At 37.9% G+C, this 23,432-nt stretch overlaps 2 protein-coding genes across 9 annotated transcripts in view; one reads left to right on the top strand and one right to left on the bottom strand.

Annotated features, from left to right (window-relative positions):
• Positions 1 to 15,374, bottom strand: part of RPGRIP1L (RPGRIP1 like) — a 63,133-nt gene extending 47,759 nt beyond the window's left edge. For 4 of the 7 annotated variants that reach the window (XM_001234247.7, XM_040707176.2, XM_025154313.3 and 1 more), the window contains exons 1-6: positions 14,932 to 15,374; positions 10,926 to 11,017; positions 10,013 to 10,151; positions 6,318 to 6,616; positions 4,782 to 4,881; positions 3,850 to 3,993 (exon numbers count right to left, since the gene is read on the bottom strand). In XM_001234247.7, coding sequence (XP_001234248.4) covers positions 3,850 to 3,993; positions 4,782 to 4,881; positions 6,318 to 6,616; positions 10,013 to 10,151; positions 10,926 to 11,010 — 767 coding nt within the window. In that variant the 5' untranslated portion in view covers positions 11,011 to 11,017; positions 14,932 to 15,374. The remainder of the gene's footprint in view (positions 1 to 3,849; positions 3,994 to 4,781; positions 4,882 to 6,317; positions 6,617 to 10,012; positions 10,152 to 10,925; positions 11,018 to 14,931) is intronic. The other 3 variants (XM_004944174.5, XM_040707178.2, XM_040707179.2) reach the window with 1 other exon arrangement.
• The window catches only part of FTO (FTO, alpha-ketoglutarate dependent dioxygenase), a 222,448-nt gene continuing 214,326 nt past the window's right edge, over positions 15,311 to 23,432 (top strand). The window contains exon 1 of one of the 2 annotated variants that reach the window (XM_040707054.2): positions 15,311 to 15,622. In XM_040707054.2, coding sequence (XP_040562988.2) covers positions 15,410 to 15,622 — 213 coding nt within the window. In that variant the 5' untranslated portion in view covers positions 15,311 to 15,409. 2 annotated transcript variants of the gene reach the window in all.

Raw genomic sequence — 23,432 nt, 5'->3', positions numbered from 1 at the left:
AACTGATTATCCACATGGCTAACTCCCTCCCAGGTAGTTGACTTATTTTGCTCCCAGAACATCTTCCCACATTTTCTAGAGTAGTTTAAAATAGGACGTAAATAAGGACTTAAAAGACAGCAATACCTTCCTCTAACATAGCTAATATTTTCCTCAAAGTTTAACAAATTACCTACAAAAATAAAGCCGCACCATGCACTCATTCAGTATTTTCTCTACTGCCCTAAAAGCTGTAAGTTCTGCTGCAGATCCAGGAGACACGAAGGTATATCTGCAGCTGAAGTTAGAAAATGAAAACAAACTGGTGCCTTTTTGTAGCAATACCCTTGATTAATGAGCACGTTGATTTAGCTCTAACATACTTTCTGCCACAAGCACAGAAATAAGGAACATAAACTCTATCTTTCCACTCTAAACCTCATCTAAAAGCTAGATTATAAGACTGAAATTGGAAATGCAGTTAGGAGAAAGTGACTCTTTAAAATACTAGCTCTTAAGTTTGGGGTTGATGTTTGCAGAACAGTGAAGACAATCTCTCTTTCAGGCCTCGTATCCTTTGGATTAAAACAATAGAGTAGGATCCCAACAATAGACTGGGGACCAGCTGTGTGGAAATGGGGGACCAATAGCAACCTTCAACAGAAGGAAATGATTAAATAAAGGATCTTGACCAGCACTGTACAAATTTATGCCAGTAATTCCCAGATGGCTAAGCTAATAAAATTGAGGTCTAATTAAACCACATCTCTTGCATCTAGTCTTTACTTCCATATGAGCAGGACAATGATACAAAACCAAGATTGCTCTTAGAGAGTCCTGACTCTTCTTTCACATGGGACTAGCAGCTCTCAAACATTCCCCTAATCACATTCAGAACAAGAAAAACAAACATAAAAAATAGCACTGCCATACTTTTCAGGCTCACATACACTCCATCTGGCAAATAAACAAAAGGTTTCTAGGCCAGTAGTGTTTAACCACAACTACACCAAAGAGCAAGACAGGACTCCCAAGAAGAGATGTAAAGAATAGAACATCAATATGCAGTACCCTTTTATTTTACAACACTTGGGAACTAACAAGATCATATATTGACATACATTATGTTCTTTCCCTTACCTCTTGTCCCTTAAAGGAAGTGAAAGGGAAAGAGAGAAAAAACAATTACCATTTAGTAACACCTTTATGTTGTGTAATTGAAAGCATATTTGTAGAAAACAAAAACATGAATGGTATCAGTAGCTGTAGCATACATACATTACTAAGATTATTTAAATGCCAATATAAAAATCTGTATTTGTTTGCCTAGCTAATATAGCTAACCCCAAGTGACAAAAAAATCATGATCTTTAGGAAAATGGGTTCAGCGTGAGAAATCTGATATGGAAACAACAAATTAAAGTTGTTTTGATACTTGGTATGATTTAGAAGAGCCATATACATGCTGCAGTCTCTCAAAACAATATAAATACTATGAGGCTAACATGTTCCATATTTTAATCTAGGACTGCAATATTATACTGCAAACACTGAAGTGAGGAGAACGTCAGATATGATACTCCTGTCTAGAAATCCCAAGAGTAGCAGGTGGAACTCCAGAACAAACTTGCAGAAAAAATTCAAAGGAGAAAAACCCTGACAAATAAGCTTTCTCATTTTTACAAGAGAAGCAGCAAAAGGAATAACATCAAACACATACAAACGCCAAATACCTGTTTTAGTAATGCATTTCAGAGATGGTTTTTAAAATGATTTGTGGAAATTAGCATGAGAATCTAAAGTACTGAAGCTCGCTGTTCGTAAACTATGATTATTGAGACTGAATGTTTTAACTAGCACACTGTATCACAGACAACAAAACATGAGATTATAATGGTTTCTGGCCACTTTTAATTTGGAAAAACTCAAGCTAAATGCAATTGAAGTTTGTACTTATGAAAATGTTTAGTCTAAAAATCTACAAGCCGAGTGTCTTCCTTGAGTTAGAATTAAGCCAGAATTCATTTTTCTGAAACAAACCCCAGTCACTAATGAAATACTGAAAAAAAATACTGTCTGCAGATGTGTTACAGTAATCAACTCAAGGTGTACGTTGCGTAACAGCTAAATTTGCACAATCATACAGAATCGTAAGGGACCTCTAGGGATCATTAAGTCCAATGACCTTGCTAAAGCAGGTTCCCTACAGTAGGTTGCAAGTATTGCAATGTATTATGTCATTCTTGTGTCGCTATATAGAAATTGTAGTCAAGAAAGCTGGATGAGCAAAGATAGCTTTAAAATATTAATGGATTTCTTTCACTTACAGGACTGGGAATAACAAGAATTTTTCTCCCTTATCGCTGATAAATCCATGAGTCTCAACTGTAGCTGCTTTACTACATAAAAAAATCCTTCAGTTATTTAAATCACAACTATTTAATAATCAGCTAGCAGAATAAAGAATTCTTTCCTAAAGTTTGGAAGTCACATACAGGAAAACTGAAGAAAGCATCTTTCTTTCAGCATCTCACAGTTTCTAAATAATTATAACAAATTAACACTGTCTTTGTGGAGTTAACTAGATGACAGTCAAGCATATTCTAAGAGACAAGGAAAAGTTGCCAACTGTAGAAAAACTCAAAGACATATGCTATAAAAGCTAAACAAGAGAACCTTTCCAGTCACCTGAATTTCCAGTTTGTCCTCATAGCACTACTCAAATATTGACAGAAATTTGTGTGTTGATGCAAAGAAGATTAAACTTTTTTTTTTTTGTCATTCTTGTGTTTATTTGAGTGAAACCACTAATGCAGTCTGTTCTTAAGAACACAAGATTTTCAAGAATGAAAGCTAATGAAAATCTAAAGATAATTTCTACAGGTACTATAATTACACATAAACCTGCTGAAAATAGCTATAGCTATGATTCATTCAGCATAAAATATAAGACTTGAAAAACATGGGAATTAATAAGTTTCCATTAACTATTCTAGCAGTGAAATTATGGGGGACACACTCTTCTGGATACCTACTAATAGACATTTTTCAGCTTTCTTAGTGTCTTTAGCCAGACACAGTAAATCTTAAGAACTTAGCAAATCTGTTATCAAGTTTGGTTTATGTAACATTACTGATGCACAAAAGAGTACTCACATTAATGTGATCCCCTAGAAAGGCGAAAGTAATTACATATCTCCCTCACATCCAAGTAAAACTTTAATTGACATCAAATGAAGAAGAAACAGAACTGGACCAGAACTTAACACAAAAGTACGAGATTGAGTTTCAAACAGTAGGAAGAAGGCAAATATATGCAAAGTTACACAATTCTGCACAAATTGTTGTAAAACTGGAAGAAGAGTGAGAGAAGAGATGAAATTCACAGACACTTTTCCGTGAGACATTTCACAAGAACGTTTATCTGAGCTTGTTTCACTATACAGCTATAGCATATTCCTTCAAAAATTCACTAACCTGTCCTTACAGGGCCATTATTTTTCTACTGTTACAAAAGAGTATTAATGAACATTAAATTACTTTGAAACTATATTGAGAAGTTTCACAAGTTTGTATTGAAGAACTGATAGATGAACACAGTTTAATCATCTCAACTTCAATTGAATCTGAATCAGCTGGAAATTGATTCTCTACTAAAATAGAGAAGTTAAGTATTAAGTTAGTTGGTTATCTGTTTAAAATAAAAATCAAACAAAAAACAATCATCATAATGCATTATCATAACAATCTCCCAGCTTAGAATTATCCATGGTCATTTGGCAAAATATTATATAGCTTAGTTTCATCAAAGAAAAAAAGAAACGAATACTGTAATGTTCAGACCATGGAGACTTTCATTTTTCACAGTACCTTTGGCGTGCTGCCTCTTGCTCTTTCAGATGTAGGGCAGATTCCTCAATTTCTTTTTCCTTATTTCTCAGCTGACTACCAAGTAACTCACTAAGATGCTCCAGTTCCTGAATGCGTCCCCTTTGGGAATCAATCACAGTTTCCCTGCCAGAACAAGTATACTATGCTCCAAAATCAGGTAAGCATTTAATAACATTAAAAAATAAATAAATAAATAGCTTTCTGTACTCTAAAGCTTTTGAAGCATGAGGTTCTTCTTTACCTCATATGCCAATTGTAGACTTATAAAGCGTCATGTAGTTTTTTGGTAACACTCTTGCATTTGGCTGATCCACCCTAAATTTAGAGCAACTATGTTTTTTTTTGTATTATGTTTGTTTGTTTTTCCATCTGTGTGAACTGAAATATCTGAAAGAAATTCTATCTGAATGTTTTTGGCATTATAGCACTTCTTTTTTTTTCCATTAGTGTTTCCACAATAAGAGAAAAACTACTGTGAACACCTAGATTCCTGGCAGTCTTAAACAGCTCTTGTATTCCTAGTATTCAAAGTTATTAGTATAGGACAAGGAGCCACTTCTAGGCCCACGTCTATAAAATTACTAAAGATTTTTTTCATACAACATACTAGTATATATACAATTATTTTAAAAATAAAATCTAGCTGTTCAAATAGGGTTAAACACAGAGACTGTGCTAACATCAGTGCAGCTGAAACATCAGTAAATTCCATTCAATCAATGACACTTAGTTCCATGGGTTTTAGGGATAAGAATGTCAAGATGATAAAAAGAATTTTTGTTAGCATTGAAGTTAAACAATTTCATTTTCTTTTACAAAGTGGTAACTTTGGAAAAGTGTAATTTTTTCTTCAAAAATGCCTAAATTCTAACAGTTATAATGACAGAAATGAAAAAATACGAATATCATACAAATTTCTTATTTTAGCTCTTGCATCCTCAAGCAGATTTGGGCCACATCTTCGGAGAACAAGCGGGGGTGATCTCACTTCTAAATTTTGCAATCTCATTCCTAATAAGAAAGAAAAGAAAGAAATTTCTGTGATGTCAAATGAAAAAGCAGAAAAATATAATACCTACAGTAGAAACACTTAACACTTCTATATATAGATGCCACAAAAAGCATTTTCATGTGAAATTCACAGAGAGATCATTAGACCATTAGAGTACCTGCAACTGTAGCTGCTGTAAAATTTGAACTACAGGCAACGCAGTGTGCACTGGTAAAGAGAGATGTTAGAAAAAGGTCTTGAAATACTTTTCTTTGGAAATTTAATTTGAAAGAGAACTGAGATGGTATTTTCAAAGAGCAACAATTGAAAATGGATTTGTAATCACTTGGGTTGGATCTGTTCTTATGCCAAGAGAAATCCTCACAGCATAACCAATCAACATTTTTGCTCTTCAATCCTGAAAGTAACCCATCTTTCCCTGCTAGCAATGGGCCTGAGTAAATTTATCATATTTCAACTCTATCCTTGCATTATGTAGAGGAAAAAAAATAAAAAGAGAGAATACTAAGTGTAAAGATTTTCAATTGTATTAGTATTATTATTATATGTCTCATTATATTCAGAGCGGTAGAGCTCATTGCTCTTCATTATCTGTCTAAAAATGTGATTATTTGCAGTTTGGACTTCTTGAATAACCAAGATAACCAAAATAAATACCAGGGGCAAGGGTGGATGGAGAAAAGCACAACATAACTGGCCATCAGCCAAATTCATAGTCTGGAGAATTTCAGGAGACAACTCTGCTAGCTTGGAAGTTCCAAATTTGGACCAACAAATTTGCCTTTTTAAAATATATTTTTAAAAAATCAACTCGCAGAACAACTACTTCTACAAATATTTTTACAGAAACAGAAAAGTTGTGTAGTGTAATTTACAACCAGAATTATCAGAAGTAAATGACTGAGAATGAAGCTGCCATAACCATTAAGTCTTGAAAGTAAAAAGCATCGTTAATGATGGCTGCACTGTGGTATTTGCTTTCAGAAGTCCACACATGTAATAGATTTTTTCCAAAGTCTACAATGTTGTGCACACATGTATAAAGAAATGAGAACAAACCTTGAAATTAAAAAGTCAAATAACGTGCAAACAAACTACAGACGTAAAACTTTGTTATGAGAATGCTAAACATTTTCATATAATTCTTTTATAAGGTATTTGGAGATATAGGAAAGTCTTTCAATTTTAACTACTTTATTTTCAGATTTGTACTTTTGTTTCACCCCTACTATTGTGAATTCTCAAAATAAGGACTTAAAACACAAACAAGTTATCCTGATTGCTATAAATACATGAAAAAGGGGAAAACAGTGATCTTTCTGTCTGCAAGTACTAACATCCACTGATATATATAAAAAGACATACTCTTGCTTCAGTTAAGCAGTAATTGGCATTATGTATATAAAATACTATGCTTAATACACATGAATTATACCTTTTTTTGTGGGCTCCGGAGTGCCAGCAGCATCACTTGCTTTTTTGAGTCCATTGCTATTACGAGGCTGAGCGAATTTGTATTGAATAGGCCTATGACTTGGCATATGGATCTGCTGTTTGTTTGAAATAAGTTTGCTGCGGAGGATCTCATTTTGTTTCTCAAGATCACGAACTCTCTCCTGCAAATGCTCAACCATTCCTTCCATCTTCACAGTACGACCCAGCCGCTTGGGGCCGCCACCAACCTGCTCATTCCTTTTTTTATCATGAACAAGCTGTATTAACCTGGTGGCCATTCTGGGGAAAATAATAAAAAAGATGAAAAAGAATGTGAAAAGTCAGCATAAAAAGCATTCTGTTGAAAAGAACATAATCACTGTGAAGATTTCAGCATAGAACCTGAATAATAAATTTCAGGTTTTGATATAACTATTACTGCCTGTGAAGAACTCTTTGAAGATAATTGAAACCACTGTGCAGCAATCTGCTTTATAGCACTGACAAATAACAGTTTCCTAAGGCTTATCATTTAAGGTTAGTAAAGGGAGGACACATATTTACTCCATATGCTCCTTAAATGTAATTTTTAACGCATGACCTTATATAGGAACCTCTGCTGTTAAGTAAAGTTACAGATTTTGGATGTGGTGGGCCAAACTATAAAAGCTGCAATTCCACAAAACATTCAAATATTGAAAGAATGCTAATAATATGCAACATTCCAAAGATTGATCATTTATAGCATTTTAGGATTTAAATATACACTTCAGTTCTTAAACTGTTAAAATGCATAGGTGGAAATATTTAAGAAAGTTCTCATCAAATATTTATCCTTTTTTTCTATTACCATCCTCAATTTTATATTTAGTAAATATTACCAGTGTGCTTCAGAGAAGGAATGGTTAGCTGAAGAATATAACTAGATACAGAGGTTGTGGTTTTTATTCGTCTTTAAAAGGATACAAATTTTGCTTTTGGCATCTCAAGAGTTGTACCTTTGATTTCCTTTAGTTTTGATAAACATTGGTAAGCTAGAACAAAAGGCAGAAAGGGCACATGGAGGTGATGTAATATACAAGAACAGAAAACATACTCAACAGTGAATGGAAAAAAAACTTGGCGTATAAAGAAAGAAAAGGTGGCTTTGATGAGAGAGACAAGTTCAAGACTTTACAAAATTGGTCACACATCTTCAACCAGTCCCTAGTTTACAGGGAATCTATTTTTGCAGGCTCAGAAAGAAAACTGAAAATAAGGACACACTTCATTTATTTAAAGAGGCTTGTTTTATTTTGGTATGCTTGTGGACAGAAGCTTCTATTTAAAAGAACAAAAGTGAAACAAAAATTCTGTAATAACTTCAGGATGTCACAGAACATTACCTGCCTGTAAACAGTTTTTTTTTTCTTCCCCCTCCCACCCCCCCAACCTATTTCTACTGCAAATTCATTCCAAACTTCTAGATACAAAAGGGTTTTGGCATGAGAGATGCTGGGAGAGAAATGCAACGTAAATTATGATTCTTCTCTGGTGATCAAGACAAAAACAATATTGAGAATTTTGGACATTCTGTGCCTTAAATTATTAGTTCAGCTATTCCAATTTGGACATTGTGTAATTTTACCTAAGTAGATGAGTGCAGTTGGTAAGCCATTTAACAGAAACACTGGACATGCTATTTGGAATGAGCAAACAAATCAGTTGCTCCATCACACTGTATTTGATTGTGCCTTGATGAAAAAGATGGAAGTTAAGCTAGTCTATTTGATCTTGACTCACGGACTACTGAAATCAATAGGAAAGAACCTTTCCGACATTAGAAAGGTATAAAATAAGTGGCAGTATCTCCAGATGCCCTTCCAGGAATTCATTAGCTTCAGATCAGAAGATATCTTAGATTTAGTAAATGTTAATTATCTCAGGAACGGCACTACATGAACACAGCATAACACCACAGAGTTCTGCTGAACCTACACTGAAATTGCTTGTACAGCACTAAATTGGAGCAAATAAACTGGAAGTTGCTTGTATGTGTTTGTGTACAATGGCATCACACACGCGATGCTACCTAGGGCTTCAGTGAAGGTATCTCTTATCCTGAAGAAAGGATTGCTGACCGTATTTGTAAAGGCACTTTGAGGTTAACAAACTGACAAAAGGCGAAATGTTACTCAACTTCTAGGAAGACAGAGAAGGATCAAAGTGGAATGTTTCTGCACAGACCATTTAGATTCTAGGGTGAAAGTGCTGATGAATAATTAGACTTCCATAGACCCTTCTTCGGCTCCCAGAATACCTATTGTACATACTTAGATAGCACTATGTACTCAAGGCTCCAGCTTCAAATTGGCAAATAAAGGTACAACTTTACAACTTTCTAGATGGAGCTTTAAATACTGCCCAACAGAAAAGCATCCCATATACACACAGACAATCAGAAATCAAAACAAAAATGAATTGCACTAAGTGATTTTTTTGGGGCAAAGCTACTGATATTATGAATCAGTATAAAAATTTTTACACTGTGCTTAGTGTTTAACTGGAGGCTCAAATTGTAACTTCTGGATAGCTCACTGATCATAACGTACAGCTCTCCTTGTTTCCATCTGCTAAGCAGAATTAAAAGTTAAAAATGAAGTCCTTTGTTCCATATTATTCTAGTCAAGTAATTTCTCCACTGACAACTGAATGACATAGGTCTCATTTCAATTCTCACCTCTCCAAAAAACAGCCCAGAATTTTTTTCTCAGTCTATAGAGACAAGGTAGTAGTAATTCATATACCAATTTCCCTATGAACATCTCACTTGTGACCAAGATTAAGCAACTTTGCTAAGAAAGCAAGTAAATGGATAGAAAATGTTGATGCTTCTATACTACTCGTCCAAAGTCTCTGTGAAGACATCTAAAAGAGCCCTTTATAGTTGTAATGACAAAAACATTACTGAAATATCAGTTAAAAGTGAAGGAGACATTTTTGCATTTATGTTTAGCGCTCACATTCCCAATGGACCGAAGCTAACTATAATAAGAAAGCAGTGAAACCTATTTCCATATTTCTTTAATTGAAAAGTACACAACCAAAATGATCACAACTCTATGCCTATGTTTATTTCTTTAACTGTCATAACACAAATTGTCAACACTGAAACCATACAAACAATACATAAGAACATTTGTTGTTGTTTTTTTTTTTTTTTAAGTTCACATGTCTGCCTTTGAAACATGACATCTACTTCACTTTTCTTCTTCTAATAGAAATCTCTTTACCCTCCTAAATTCCGATTGACCTTTACCACCATTCATGTCCATCCTGTCCTTCTTCAGTATTTGTTGAAAATGTTAAAGGTGAACTCTTCTTTTGACTAAACCCTCTTCAATCCTCAAGCATGACTACAAGACCTGATAAGTTGTCACAATAACATTATTTCCAATTGTTTCATTTGTACCAATACAATTCCCATGAATTAGGGTTTGTTTTCTCCTTGTTTTCTCCTTGTGAGCAAGGATTGTAGAATGCATTACATGAAGCTTCCATTGGGCAGAAGGGAATATCAAGCTTTAAGAGACCACTTTAGAGAGTGTTCTGAGAAAAATCAGTGTAATTGTAAGTTTGTTGACAATTAATAGCAAAAGAATTACTCCAAACTGAAATAAAACCAGAATTTAAAAAAAAAATAAATAAAGCTCATACCTTTTAATTGTTTCCTCTTGCTTATTTGCATGCTGTTTAAGTGAGATGTTTTCATCACGTAATTGAAGATATTTATCTTCCAGCTCCTTTCGACTGAACTGCGATACAGCTTGCCGAGCTTTAACATTTCGTGCAGATGCTGATTCAAGCCAAACAAACATAACTTAAGATTATTTTCAATACATGTAATGTACTTCAACAACACAAAACCCAGTCTCTCATTTTGAAATATTGAATATTGGAAGTTCCCAAGTAATTTGATGTTTTACATTTGTATGAGTTGATTTCTTTCAGATTTATTGTTATATAAATTCTTTTTTTCTCACCTCTTACAGATTAAAAATAGTAATTAAAATGATATAGCAAACTGGTTATCTATTGAACAACAAAAAAGAAATTGTCTAGCAAATAACAAGGTACTGTCAAACGCAGTAACATGTAAGATGACCCTTCCCACCAGGATTCTTTCTAATATGTTTCAGAGTAAACATATTGTTTCAAAACTTGAAAAGATTAACTCATAATTCTGTAAATTCACTCAGATAAAAGATTGAAGCCAGTAATTCCATTCTAATAGCAACTTAGTAGCATGTCAGAATTACTTCCTACTTTTGGTTCCCATTTTGTTAAATGGGTCTGGCCTTGTTCTCAATTCAGCAAAAAAGCCCTCTTTCTTCCCAGGAAGGATGAAGAATATGCAGTTTGTAACATTTTGCAGCAGTGCCTCTCTTATAACAAGTAACACGAACAAAGAATGGGTCATAGTATCTTTTACCTTTCAGAATGTAATCCAGATTTGCAATGTTATTTGAACTTAATTTTCTGAGCGTCAATGTCAGAAACATTTCAGAAAGAACCTAAAGAAGCCACAGATCAAAGTCTATAATGGTAATACATAGCAGCTGGTACAAACCCAGTAATCCTCTAACTCTTGGTAGAGTTGGACCAACATCTCTCACAGGCATGTCACCCACCGTTTCATCACCTACAGCAGACATGGCTTATCTGTGAATAACAAAATTCAAATAAAATTATTTTCCATCTGTGACTTAAGCTCTGTGACTACGATTACTTCATCTAAAAATAATGACAGATTCCCTGAAATACACATTATATATTAAACAGTATACAGAACTGCAAATGCTCCTTCCTCAATTGTTTGGCTCAGGACAACCTAAACTTTCAAGCTAAACATCATGTCACATTAAGCTGTGCAATTTCTTTCTATTGTGGCTTCTTTTCTATTCTAATAACTCCTACTTAACGTTTTTAGAATTAGATTTTTTAAACTTCCTTGTTCCATTTTCTTCATTAATTTATGGGCTAAATACATATGTCTAAGGGCTCATGGGAAAGGGACCTGAGGACATTTATTTAATTGTTCACTTGTTTAGAAACAGGTGAAGGCTTAAGGCATCAACTGGTAGACTGTAATGCCACCTGCCATGCTTTCAGTGGAACTCTATGAAAAAAAAAAAAAAAAGGTGCTGGGGATTATGAAGTCATTTCAGCATTGCCCACTGTTCTCTTAGTCTTCTTTCAATCACTGTCATAGCAGAAATTACTTTCTAAGATAGAGACTTTCCGATGAACGATTCTCATAAATCTGAACACATTTCTTTCTTCAGGCATCAGAAAACTCAGCTACATGACAAAGTGAGATTAGGGAGGTATTAATGCGAGGAAGCACTACATTAGTTTCAGATTAATGTATGAAGATAGATGTAAAAAACTACTGTTTCTTCTTTTCCAATACATACAATTAGATGATGGCCATACAGTCAGTTAAGGCAGAAACAGCATTAAAAAGGAAGAAGAAAAAAATACACAAATTGGACAATCTTTTTTTTTCCCCCCTGCAGTTACGCACCAATATAAAGAGCCAGTGTAAATCCACAGTAAATTAAAAAAGCACTGGGAAACTAACAGTGATGCCAGGAAAAATCAGCGTCAGAGGACCAAAGTGACACAGTACAATCCACAGACATTCCAGGAAGTGTCTGCTAATTCTATCACAACCAAAACTGATGCTACAGATACATTTTTCTCCAGCCAGTTAAGTCTTCTATCACAAACAACTCTCCTCATGGCTTGTTCAGAAGGAAAGAAAAGGAATAACCTAAATGCAGTTTTCAACAAAACTATAAAGCACAAGTTACATTGACCAAAGTTATTAAAGACTTCAAATACTAACACCGCAAATAAATATTACGTAATATCATGTAAGCATTCCTGATAAATTCCTACATTATTTCAGCCTGACAAGAACCCATATTATCTTGTTCTTCACAGACATTCAACTCCTTACACCACAGTGAATATAACCTTTGATTAACTCAACTTTGCTTCCAATCATCTGATTTTTTAATTCATTAAAATTTTGGAGAAAGGATTATTTCCAGCTTTCACTATTTATAACATACTAATCTAATTTTTCTTCTGTATAGAACAAATTCTCCTTTCTCATAGTGGTATAAATGCCTGAAGTGATCTGAGATAGTAAATTAAGAATTTTTTATTTGCAGTTTCATTGCTGTTGGTCGCAGAAATAAGCTTCACAATGTTGAGGCCCATACCACACTGACATTTTAATCACCAGAACAATTCTGATGACAAACTGTCAAGTAGCTCCTCAATATTCTTAGCTCCCACCAAACTTTTTTGTTATGTGTAAACTCAGTACTACATGCAGTCATTGACTTCTCTCAATCTAAGTTTACTATTGGGGACAACATTATGTGTCACTGCCAACACTGTTACAGAAACCTTCAACTCCGACTGATCAGTCCAAGTTTGCCTCATGCTGGTACCACGGAGAGGATGCTGTCCTTACATCTCTCTCCAGGATGTGAGCGCCTTCGTCATAGCAATTTTTTTTATTTTTATTTTTTTCATTTTTGGCAGTTTCACAGAGGTCAAGAACTAGAACACTTCACAACCACCACTCCATAATATTTGTGGTCTATCAAATCAAGCTTCAAAAACTTCAGCACAGTAACAGCCATGAGGAAAAAAAGCTGATTTTGCACTATTTGTCTCTTGCAAACAAACAAACACCACCCAACTTCGCTACAGTAATACTACAGTTGTCTACCTGTTATTTTCAGCATGAAAGAAATCCACTCATTAAAAACAAGGACACCAATCAAGCAAACAATAGCAACAACTAACCAACAACCAAACACACATTTGTTCTTTGCATATATAGACAAACAAGGATGTGTCAGCAGTAATCCATTACCACATGCGACAGAAACACAAAAATAGTCAAATTGTAAGCAAACAAAGATAGCAGGGCTGTACATGAAAGACAGTTTTATTAGCAAGACAACATGACTAGCAAACAAATGGCAAAATAGACTTGTTATAAATCTAAAGTCCAGTAAACTCAGGTAATATTCTCAATAGCGAAATGAAAAGTTAGCTGTTTCATTATGAAGTGACAGAAACAAAACATTCAGCTTTCTTCTGTATCCAAAGGCAAGTGAAAAAAAATGAAAACAAACTTTTTAATGAAAAACTGTATTTTAGATACACATAGTTTAAACCTGCCACCTGGTTTTAGGCAAAATATAACTACAGGCATATCATCTGATATTAAAATTCGTTCTGTTAGTAATATAAATAACTTATGTCTCTAGTAATCACTGAAAGTCATTGTTCATGTTTCTTTCTTGGGGAATACATTGAACAGCAGATGTGTCCTACAGTTACTTTGTTAATATTAACACAATCTCAATCACAAACACTGAAACATCATCATCTCCCCTGCAGCCAGGAGTTCCAGCATTATTTCTAAAAGCTTGTGAGATTTCTCCACAGAATTCCAAAGTACTTCTTTGAAAAGCACTTCCTAAGTGATTAAATCTGATGGAATTGTACAACAACACAACAAGGAATTCTATTGAAGAGTTCAGTGTTTCTTAAAGCATAATAAAGCAAGAAAGATTATAAAAATACCATCTGCAACTGGATGGAGCCATGTCTCAGACTCAACCTCAACAACTTAAATCATTTATTTCCAAGAGACATTTCCCTATGCCAATTCAGCCCTCTTGTTCCCAAAAAACCCCCCACAAAAATAACTTCACACAGAAAGAGAGAAATTTTCTCCATATCTCTGGAATTAAACTGTGAGAATCAAAAATAAAGAGTTTAAAGGGTATAAGCAAGAATAAAAAAGGGATTAAAGTTACAGAAACACCAACTTACACACTGCAGCAGCTACAAGCCACTATCTGACAAATTACTGCAAAAAAAAAAAAAAAAGCACACAAATTTGCAGTGGTATGGAAGAGCAGATAGCACTAAGAATGAGCACGCTAAGAATGAGAGCACTAAGAATGAGCTCATGCTATAGGCCCACAAAGCACATTGCTCCCCAGTATTGTTCCAATGGGGCAAAACTGAGGGGGGATTATGGAAATTTCCAGAAGTTCTCAGCTCAGGGTGCAATAAGGGGCACTTTCTAGTGATACCTTAAAAACTAAGGCATTAACTTAATTCTTTTAAGACAGTTTAGAACTTTGCGTGCCTTGCCCACAGTTGTGATGCTGCTTTTGTCACAAAACCACGCTGTGCCTCTGCTAAAGGGAAGAGAGAAGCCCACCCAGGCTCCTCAGCCTATCGCAGTGTGCTCCCAGCCCACCTGCCTCCTCAGCTGACTCCTCCAAGATAGATGTCTGCACTTTATTGGCCTTATCAACTAAAACAACCGCACTGACTGCTTGTTCAGAGCACACACGCTTCACCTTTTGGGCACGGGTACAGTGAGCCGTTCTCAGGGGACAGAACGGGGAAGGTTGCTATGGACGCTAAGGGGCCAGAATGCCGCATCCTGCTGCGGTCTGAGGGAAGGGGACCGCACAGCCCTGCCGGTCCTACAGAAACACCAATAAATACCAAAGCCCAGGTCTCACCTTCCTCACACCGTACAGGTGCTCCTGGGCTTTTCAGCCCTGCCTTCGATACATTCCGAGGGGCGGAGGGACGCGGTGTTATTCCCTCACAAAGAGAAGGAGCGCTCTGGGCTTTTTCTTGCCCTCGGGCGCAGGAATGAACCCCTCTTCCGAGTCCTACAAGGTTGGCTTTACTCGTTACACGTGTGCCAGACACCACAGCTGAGGAGAGCCTCAGGGCTATTTCAGTAGCAAAGCACAACGCGATGCCCAGCGTCTCCTCGATGGCGGCGGGCGCAGAGCCGGCTCCTCAGCTCCCTGCGCAGGCGGCACTATGTTGCCTCAGCGCCGCCGTTCTCCCGCCGCGTCCCAAGCGGGAGCGGCCAGCTCCGTACTCACAGCTCCCGCCAGCCCGCTCCGTCCTAGCACTCCACTACTAACTGCGGCAGTTGCTAACCGGTCTCAACCAGTTCCGGGGAACGCGACTGCGCGCTGCCTGATGGGAGTTGTAGTTCTGGGCGGGGCCGAACGGCGCGGTGCCGTTAGGGCCGGTGGTAAAGCGGCGCTTCCTGCCGCGGTGCTTGCTGGGGGTTGTAGTGTTCTGAAAGGGGGGAGGCGGTGGAGCGGCGCGAGCGGGGTTGCGCGTGTGAGTGCTGCGCGTGGAGGCGGCAGCATGAAGAGGAGAGCAGGGGAGCGGGAGAAGGAACTGAAGGTATCTGCGCCTTGCTTCCTGCTCCCCTTCCGTCCCTAGGAAGGCAGTTAGGGCGAGTCCCTGCCCTAGAGCTGCTGCAGGCGGATGGGCAGCGTAGGGTTCGCTCGTTTCCGAGTCCCTGTAGCAGCACTGGCACCGCAGCAGCAGCGCTTCGGGCGGGAGCTGTAGAGGGGCACGGCTCGTGCTGCACGCGCGCTTCCCGCGCAGAGCCGTGCTCCGCGGCCCTGAGGGGGGCTGTGCGGAGTGGGGCGGAGGGGCCGCGCCGCGCGGAGTGCCCGGGGTCACCGAGCTCCCGGGGCTGAGGGTTCCGCCACGTTTAAGGAGGGTGAACAGCCTCACACCTCGCTAACGGCAAGGGATTTTGCTCATGGGGCTTTGGGTATTTCCTTTAGAAAGGAGCGCCAGGTGCCGCGTGGGGGAATCATTGCGGTAAGTGTAAAATCCTGTCGACGATGTGTTACGTAGCTACACTTCTATCAACCAACGTAAAGCACTGCTACTCTCTGCTAAGCCCGTCCGAAACAAACGCTTCCACATCTCCTGTGTCACCCCCCGCGTGTTCACGGTGTGCCGGGACAACGTGCCCGGGAGCAGCGCTGTTACGCGCATTGCAATGCGCTGCGCTCCCCGAGCGCCGTGCAGAGCGCCGCTGCTGTGCTCGCGTGGAGCGGTGCGTGTTTGCAAACTGATGGCGGGGCGGTCCTGGGCGGGAGGCTCGTTCTGCTACGGAGCTACAGACAGGTTTCTGAGGTAATCTTCAGCTAACTTGGCGTGGGATGCACGCTGGTTTTGGTGTTGCTGTTAAATTGTTGCTGTTAGAGGTTATTTCACAGTGGGGGGTCGCTCTCGCTGTTTGCATCTAAATGCTTTAATAGAATGAAAACTAAAAGGACGGGTTCTCTAATTTGCTTCTCAGTTCTCCAGGACCAAGCTGGCTTTCTTCCTCACAGTCCTCCACCTTCCCTCTCTGCTGAAAAGCAGCAGTAACTTAAGGGTTTCGGTCCTGTTGTAATCCTTATGTATGTGTAAAAGCACACAGATGTAAGTTGTCCCATCCAGTCCAAGGTAATTTAACTACAATAATATATACCTTTTTTGTTTGTACATTAATGCTGTCCATCTAAGGCCTGAATTTAGCTATTATTTCACAGTTTGTCTCAAACATATTTGGGAGTTAGGATAAGTCCTTATTGTTGATAAGTTTTGGGTGTTTTGAAAGTGAAAAGAAAGGAGCCCTCAAAATGCCTGAAAACAAAGGGTATGGAAGCAGGAGGGATTATGTAGGAACAGATGAACCCTTTCTTTTAAGGGATCATCATCCTCCTGCAGTAATACAAACTGGTGTCTTTTTATGCTCCTTAACTACTGATGTTATCTTTGGTCTCCTTGGCTCTAAGCTAGGTTCTCCCTTCAGTCCCTGGTTTGTTATGTTGTCCACCAAAAAGTCACAGAACTATAGAATGTTTTGGGTTGGAAAGGAACCTCAATGCCCACCCTGCTGTCTGCTGGTTGCCAACCTCTGCCCATGGTCCCATCTGGCCTGGCCTCAGGCGCTTCCAAGGATGGGAAATCCACACTGAAAGTAGAGGAAGTGTGTTCTCACTGCATTAGCACTGCCAGGGGTTCCATTTAGGTCCTAATCAAAAAAAGTTCTTAATTCACCCCAAATATGAGTGAGGTTAACCCAACATCTTCTGGAGAGCAGGATTTATGGGCCTGCTAATGCGAGGGAAGTGGTTGGACCAAGGGGCTGGTTGGGTTTATGCTTCTGGCAGTCTCTCTTGTCTGGAGAATTAAATCTTGAATAAAAGTTTGTGTTTTGCAACACTTGTGCACTGCTAAATGGTGTCTTTCCAAAGCCTGGTAACTGGCTTTAGCTTTGTAATTACGGGATATGCTCCTTTTATATGGTAAGCTATTCCTTCTCTTAAATTTTCATGGGTATGACCAGTTTTGATTTATGCTGTTGTAGAGTAGCACTTCAGTTCCAAGGATGTGTGGTAGGGATTTCTTCAGAGTGCAGTGCTGTTATACAGCATTTTCCACTTTGTAAATCACCCAGTTGGATTGAGTGAAATGGAATGTCCAGCTGAAATGAAACTGCTTATGACTATATGTGGTGATCCAAGCCCAGGAGGGCTCCTTCCTGTAGGAGAAGGATGCGAAGTCATTACTGGGAAGAGGATCTGAAAACAAGCTGAGGAATCATAGCCAGCTGTGTTAAGCTCCATGTGGTGGTGGGTTGATGGTTGGACTTGGTGATCTTAGAGGTTGTTTACAAGGATTCTCTGACTTTCTTAATGATTCCATGGTTTGTTCTTGGGGATGGTTGTGTCCTGTGCAGTATCCCTCTGACTCTAAAGTGAGTCACAGAACACATCCCACCTTTGGGGTTGTCGCATGCCATCAACTTCTGTGGTCTTCCCCACAGCAGATATTATCTGTTGGAGGAGATGTTACTCGTTAACAGGAGACACTTTAAAATTCAGTTTTTATTAGTCACTTTATAGTTATTTTTATTCTCTTTGCGTTGTTGCTCTGTTCATCTTCCAGTGAACTTCTGGGTCCCATGTAAAATAGAAGCAAACACAAGTGTGTTGGTGGGGAATCTACTGGGAATAATTTTTTCTTAAACTTGAGAGGAAAGCTGCAGTGCTGTTAGACTATTATCTTGATTAGTTCATCTCTAACGCATAGCTGGTTTCAAGACTTACGTTATCAAAAATGCTTGAAGTAAGTTTCAGTATGATATATGCCAAGTTCTAGGAACTACATCTATATACTTCCTCTTGTTACTGTTTGCATATTAAGGCTGCATGACACTGCCATAAGAAAAATGGGATGCTCAGTTAGTCTGGAGTATTATTTTCCTTTACTTGAAAAGGCCTACATTGATGGCCCAGTTCACAATTACCTTGTGTAGCTGTTTATGCTAATTCACATTGCTGAGAAACCAAAACCAGCTTCAGAGAATTTATTCCACAGGCATTACTATTATATTTGTACAGCTCCCAGTGCAGCTGGGACCCCAATCCAATAAAGTTATTGCTATACAAATAATAAATGCATCAATATGCACATATCTGAATATTCACAAGGCTTTTACAAAGATATTCATGTGTGATTTCACATTTGCGAGACGTTAGACAAAGTGACAAGGCAATATAAAGCTTTAAATAACCCAAAGCTTTGCATGTGTTTTATTTACAAGGAGTAGCAGGGAACATAGTAGCTTGACTGAGATTTTGATGAAAAGTTATGTTTCCTGCATCATCTTCATTTTTACTGTCTGGAAAAGATTATTTATTTGAGATGAAATAGGTTGCTTCAACATATTAATACCAAGGGGCAAAAAAAAGTATTCTCAGAATACTTAAGAGATTTTAGGATCAGTGATGGAAAAATATTACCCAGACCATGAAGTGTATCAACTTCGTCTATTCAGAGTTTGTTCAAATATTTCATTGTTTTCTTGTTTTTTGTTATTGTTCTGCCTCTTAAGATATAAAAACATTAAATTTTCCAATTGACAGATTAAGTAGATTCCTTTAGGAGTTTTATTTGAGCAAATTAAAGTTAATGAAACAGCTTAGATACAGTTAAATAAGCTTGTTGTCATGTCATATTTCTGCTTAGGTAAGGTGGTGTGCAGGTTTTTTTTGCAGAATCAGCAGCCAATATGCCAGCAGCAATTTTTGTGGTAATCACATTATTGGCCCATCTCATTATTAATGGGACAATAATTAAGAAATAGTGTTGTTAGTAAAATAACACAAGATTTGTGTATTGGAAATGGTCAAGTAGAAACCTTGCATATGCAGAATAAAATACAAGAAAGAATGAGTGGCAAATGTTCCTTGCTTTTAAATTCATCACGTTCCTACTGCTTAAATTGCCTCAGCTGCTAATGCTGGAACCATTACAGTAATGGACTCGGCAAATGAAGGAGAACCAAGACATACACACTTTATTACTGGAGGGGTAATTTTCTCTTCATCTGTAATAGCAGCAGTGCCTAGTATTGATCGGACCATCAAGATACTAATCCTCTGTAAAATTACTTGTTATAACTGAAAATGTGTAAATCCAAATCAGTCTGTGTCCCGACTTTCTACTTACTCTGGAATCCAGACTAAGAGATAGTTTATTTTTTTGTGATTTAAGGCCTTTATATTGCTGATAGTAGGAACTTCCTTTGCAAGAGTGAGTGCTTAATCTTAGCAATGGCCCAGGGTTGTCTTTTTGTTTTAACTAGAACATCACCCACTTAATTAAGGAGTGCGTGTCTATCTTGCTTCTCTGAATTATGTTGGTACTTAGACTCCCCAGATTTATTAAACATGTTGTTTTACATTCAGTCTCTTGTTTTTTGCTGTAAATAAGAACAGATCTATGTTTTATGTCTTGTAACATCTTGGAGCTGAGGATGCGAGGAGGGTGGATACTGAAAACATGAATTTGTGTTTTGTTGACTGTAGCCTGTAAGGCCATTGCATATGAGAGGAACATCAGAGTAATCAAGTGCCAGAGGTCTGAGGGGCTTCAGTTTACTTTGATCCTAGTGGTTGTGACATAAGCTAGTGAATGGGAGCTGTTCTTAACATCTGCCATGTTGGATAGACGGAGGATATGCCCTCTTGGCCTGGTTATTCTATTTTTTAATTTTTCACCTGCATCATCTTTTTCCTCTTTTCATTCATAGACTTGTATGTTAAGAATATAAGCACATATCTGAAACTTGCATAGCCTTTATCCAAGTGGAATTTTGATTTTTGGCTTAGTTGTGTGCCACAAGTATAATTGCAGTTGCAGGTACACTGTGAAACTGCTGAACAGGTGAACCTCACAGGGCATGGTTCCATTAACCCTGAACTTTCATCAGACTTGGTAAAATGGGCTCCTGCCACATCGCAGCAATGGTAGGCCAGGGAGTCCATGCTGGAGGTTCTAGAAGCGGGGCGGTATGCCGAACTGGATGACAATTTTGAAGAAATAGGTACTGTTCCATGCGTATTTGGAATTTTTGTTTTGTAGCATCAAGTAGATAAACATGTTGTTGGTTTTGCCAGAGCTTTTATCTACTTATTCCCTCTCCTTTCTATCTCTGCCTTAATTTAACTGGTCTAACTTCCATCACTTAGGGAGACTTCATGTTTTCTGAAAAAATATTGCAACACCTTTCTGGGTAGCCCATCTCTCTATGAAAATTAAGTTTTTCTTTTGCAACTTCACAGACACTGTTGAGCTCTGCTTGCTATCAAATAATAATAATTATTATTAAAAAAAAAAAGGTCAAATGGGGCCTTAGTAGGTGTTTAAAATCCAACGCAAATTCAACTTTTGGCATTCTATAGTAAGGAGATAGGCAGTGCATTCTAAATACTAATTGCATTTTCTGGTTGTGAAGGGGATTTCCTGTTACCTGCCTGGAAGCAGCAGTAGAGTTGGTCATAATTACTGATGGTATTCAAAGTCTCTCCCAAGCCCTAAATGGATGTGCCAATCATGGCAATGCAACAGAAATAAATCCAGGCAAAGCAAAACCCTTTCCTGGGTTTCTTGGTGTCCATCAGCTATATTTATGGGTGATTTCAAGGGAAGAACAGGCACAGCTTCTGAAAGATGAGATTCTTTTTGATTACTTTAATTCTTTCTGTGCCTCAGAACACCAAACTTTTTTCCCTTCAATTAACGTATGAACTGAGCAGATGCTGTTTGCTTAATATCAGTTCATGTATCAAGCAGCATCTTCCCTATAATTTTCAGGAGTGCAGAGATGTGTACAGCAGAGCTTCATGTGTGATGGTACAGTGTTTTGGAGCAGTTTTCTTAAATGTACTACTCAAATCTTCTGGATAGGAAATGATAGTACTGTAATTAAAACAAGTGTTTTTGAAGTTGCTGGAGCGTTACTGTGGGAAGAAATTTTTACCCAATTTAGTATTAACTTATTTTGCCTTCATACACATACAGCACTTTTATAAAAGAACGACATCTATACCTCCTAGAATTTGCTCAGTTTCATTTTGCCCCTTTGTCTGCTGCTCATCCCACCACTTTTATTTAAGACTGTAAAGTTACTTCAGTGTAACTGCTGTTGTCACCTTTGCCCTCAGCTAATCAAATAGTTTACCTTGAGGGAAACATTTATCTCCCACTTTCATTATTATTATTTTCGTAGCTGTAAAGATATATATTTTATGTCTGCAGAAGGCTGTAACGGTGAAACGAGGTATTGATCTGCTGTATTTGGCAATTTCTTTCCACCTTGCCATCGATATCATGTCAGCCTCTGTCTGTACTGTGGTTGACCTCACAAATAGCTCTTTATGTTCCCATTGGATTCAAATGATATACTATTCTCAAAACTAAATCAATGAATGATTATAAAGTTTTTAGTATTATTTCATAAGCCCCAGGCAACTGGTACTTCATGTGGTGAATACTTGAAAAGATATCTGATTAAGAGATGTTGCTGATTCTGTTCAAAGGTTTAAAATTGTGTTGAAATCAAACAACCCATAATAGTAAGTTTGGGGTCTGATTTGCATATTTCCTTACAGATACTGAAGCTTCTGTCTGTAATTCACTGGAGAGACTCCAGTCTACCATGGCAGAAGATTTTACTTCAAGCTAAACCACTGCTTCTGATACATGCTGTGATGAGCGCAACAATTTAATACGCTGGATCTTGGCAGTCAAAGATTGTGAATGCTGTGCTTTGAGGGGGGGGAAAGCTGAAGTAAAGATCAGATAAGGTTTTAGTTGCCAGAAAGTGAGCAGTAATAAGGTCTAAGCAGCTCTGCAACTGAAAACCATTGCTCATATTGTTCTGTAGTATCATACACTTGGAGCGTACTTTTTTCTTTTTGGTACTACAATGACTAATTCAGTGGGCACATACCTTGTACGTATGTTCACTGCTCTGTTTTTTGCTTATGGCATATGAAATGTATACCATATTGGTGATACTGGTTCTTTTGTTTTGATCCTAGATCTTCATAACAACGGTGACAGTGAAACATTTGGGCAGAAAGAGGACCTGGAGAAATGTTAAGTTAGCACTAACTTCTCCCATTCCTTACAGCAGAATCTATTAAGCTTGGCAACCTTCTGGTATATACTGTCTTTCATTTCCTAAACTTAAAGCCACTGTTGTGTGAAGAATAGCCCTGTGATACAGTCACATAGGCACTGTCCTCATAAATCACCTCTGTGGCAGGGAATGTTTTTTCCTCCTCTACAACTACGAATTAAAGTACAAAAGGAAGTTTAAGAGGATCTTGTGTGTGAATGGATGGTGTATGATGAGCGTCAGATACATTGCTTGCATTCCTTATGACTGAGTTGTGTGTATGCAGTAACTCCTGTTCCTTTTGGACAGGGTTGGACCATCTGAAGTTCATGCTGAATGTTGGAAAAACTTCTTAGAGTGGTGAGGTAATGGAACAAGCTGCCCAGGGAGGTGATGGAGTCAGCATTGCTGGAGGTGTTCAAGAATAGGATAGACGTAACTCTGAGTGATATGGTCTAGAGCCGTTACAGGCATGAGTTGATGGTTGGAATAGATGATCTTAGTGATCCTTCCAACCTTAATGATTCTGTGGTTCTCTTAAGTGCTGAGGTGTCCACATGATAAAAGAGTCAGGAAGGGATGTAGATGTTATGCTTTTCAGTAATGAAGAGTTAAGTCAGGACGTCCAGAATTAGGGTCTGGAAACTTGAGAAAAATGCAGAAATACTTCAGGGTTGATTTGGATCCGATTGAGAAATGAAATAGAAGAAGTGAATGGGAAAAAAAGATATATGA

This window comes from Gallus gallus, chromosome 11 (genome assembly GCF_016699485.2).
Source record: "Gallus gallus isolate bGalGal1 chromosome 11, bGalGal1.mat.broiler.GRCg7b, whole genome shotgun sequence".
NCBI lineage: Eukaryota > Metazoa > Chordata > Aves > Galliformes > Phasianidae > Gallus > Gallus gallus.
The sequence above is the reverse complement of the archived record's forward strand: the minus strand, read 5'-3'. Positions and strand labels throughout refer to the sequence as shown.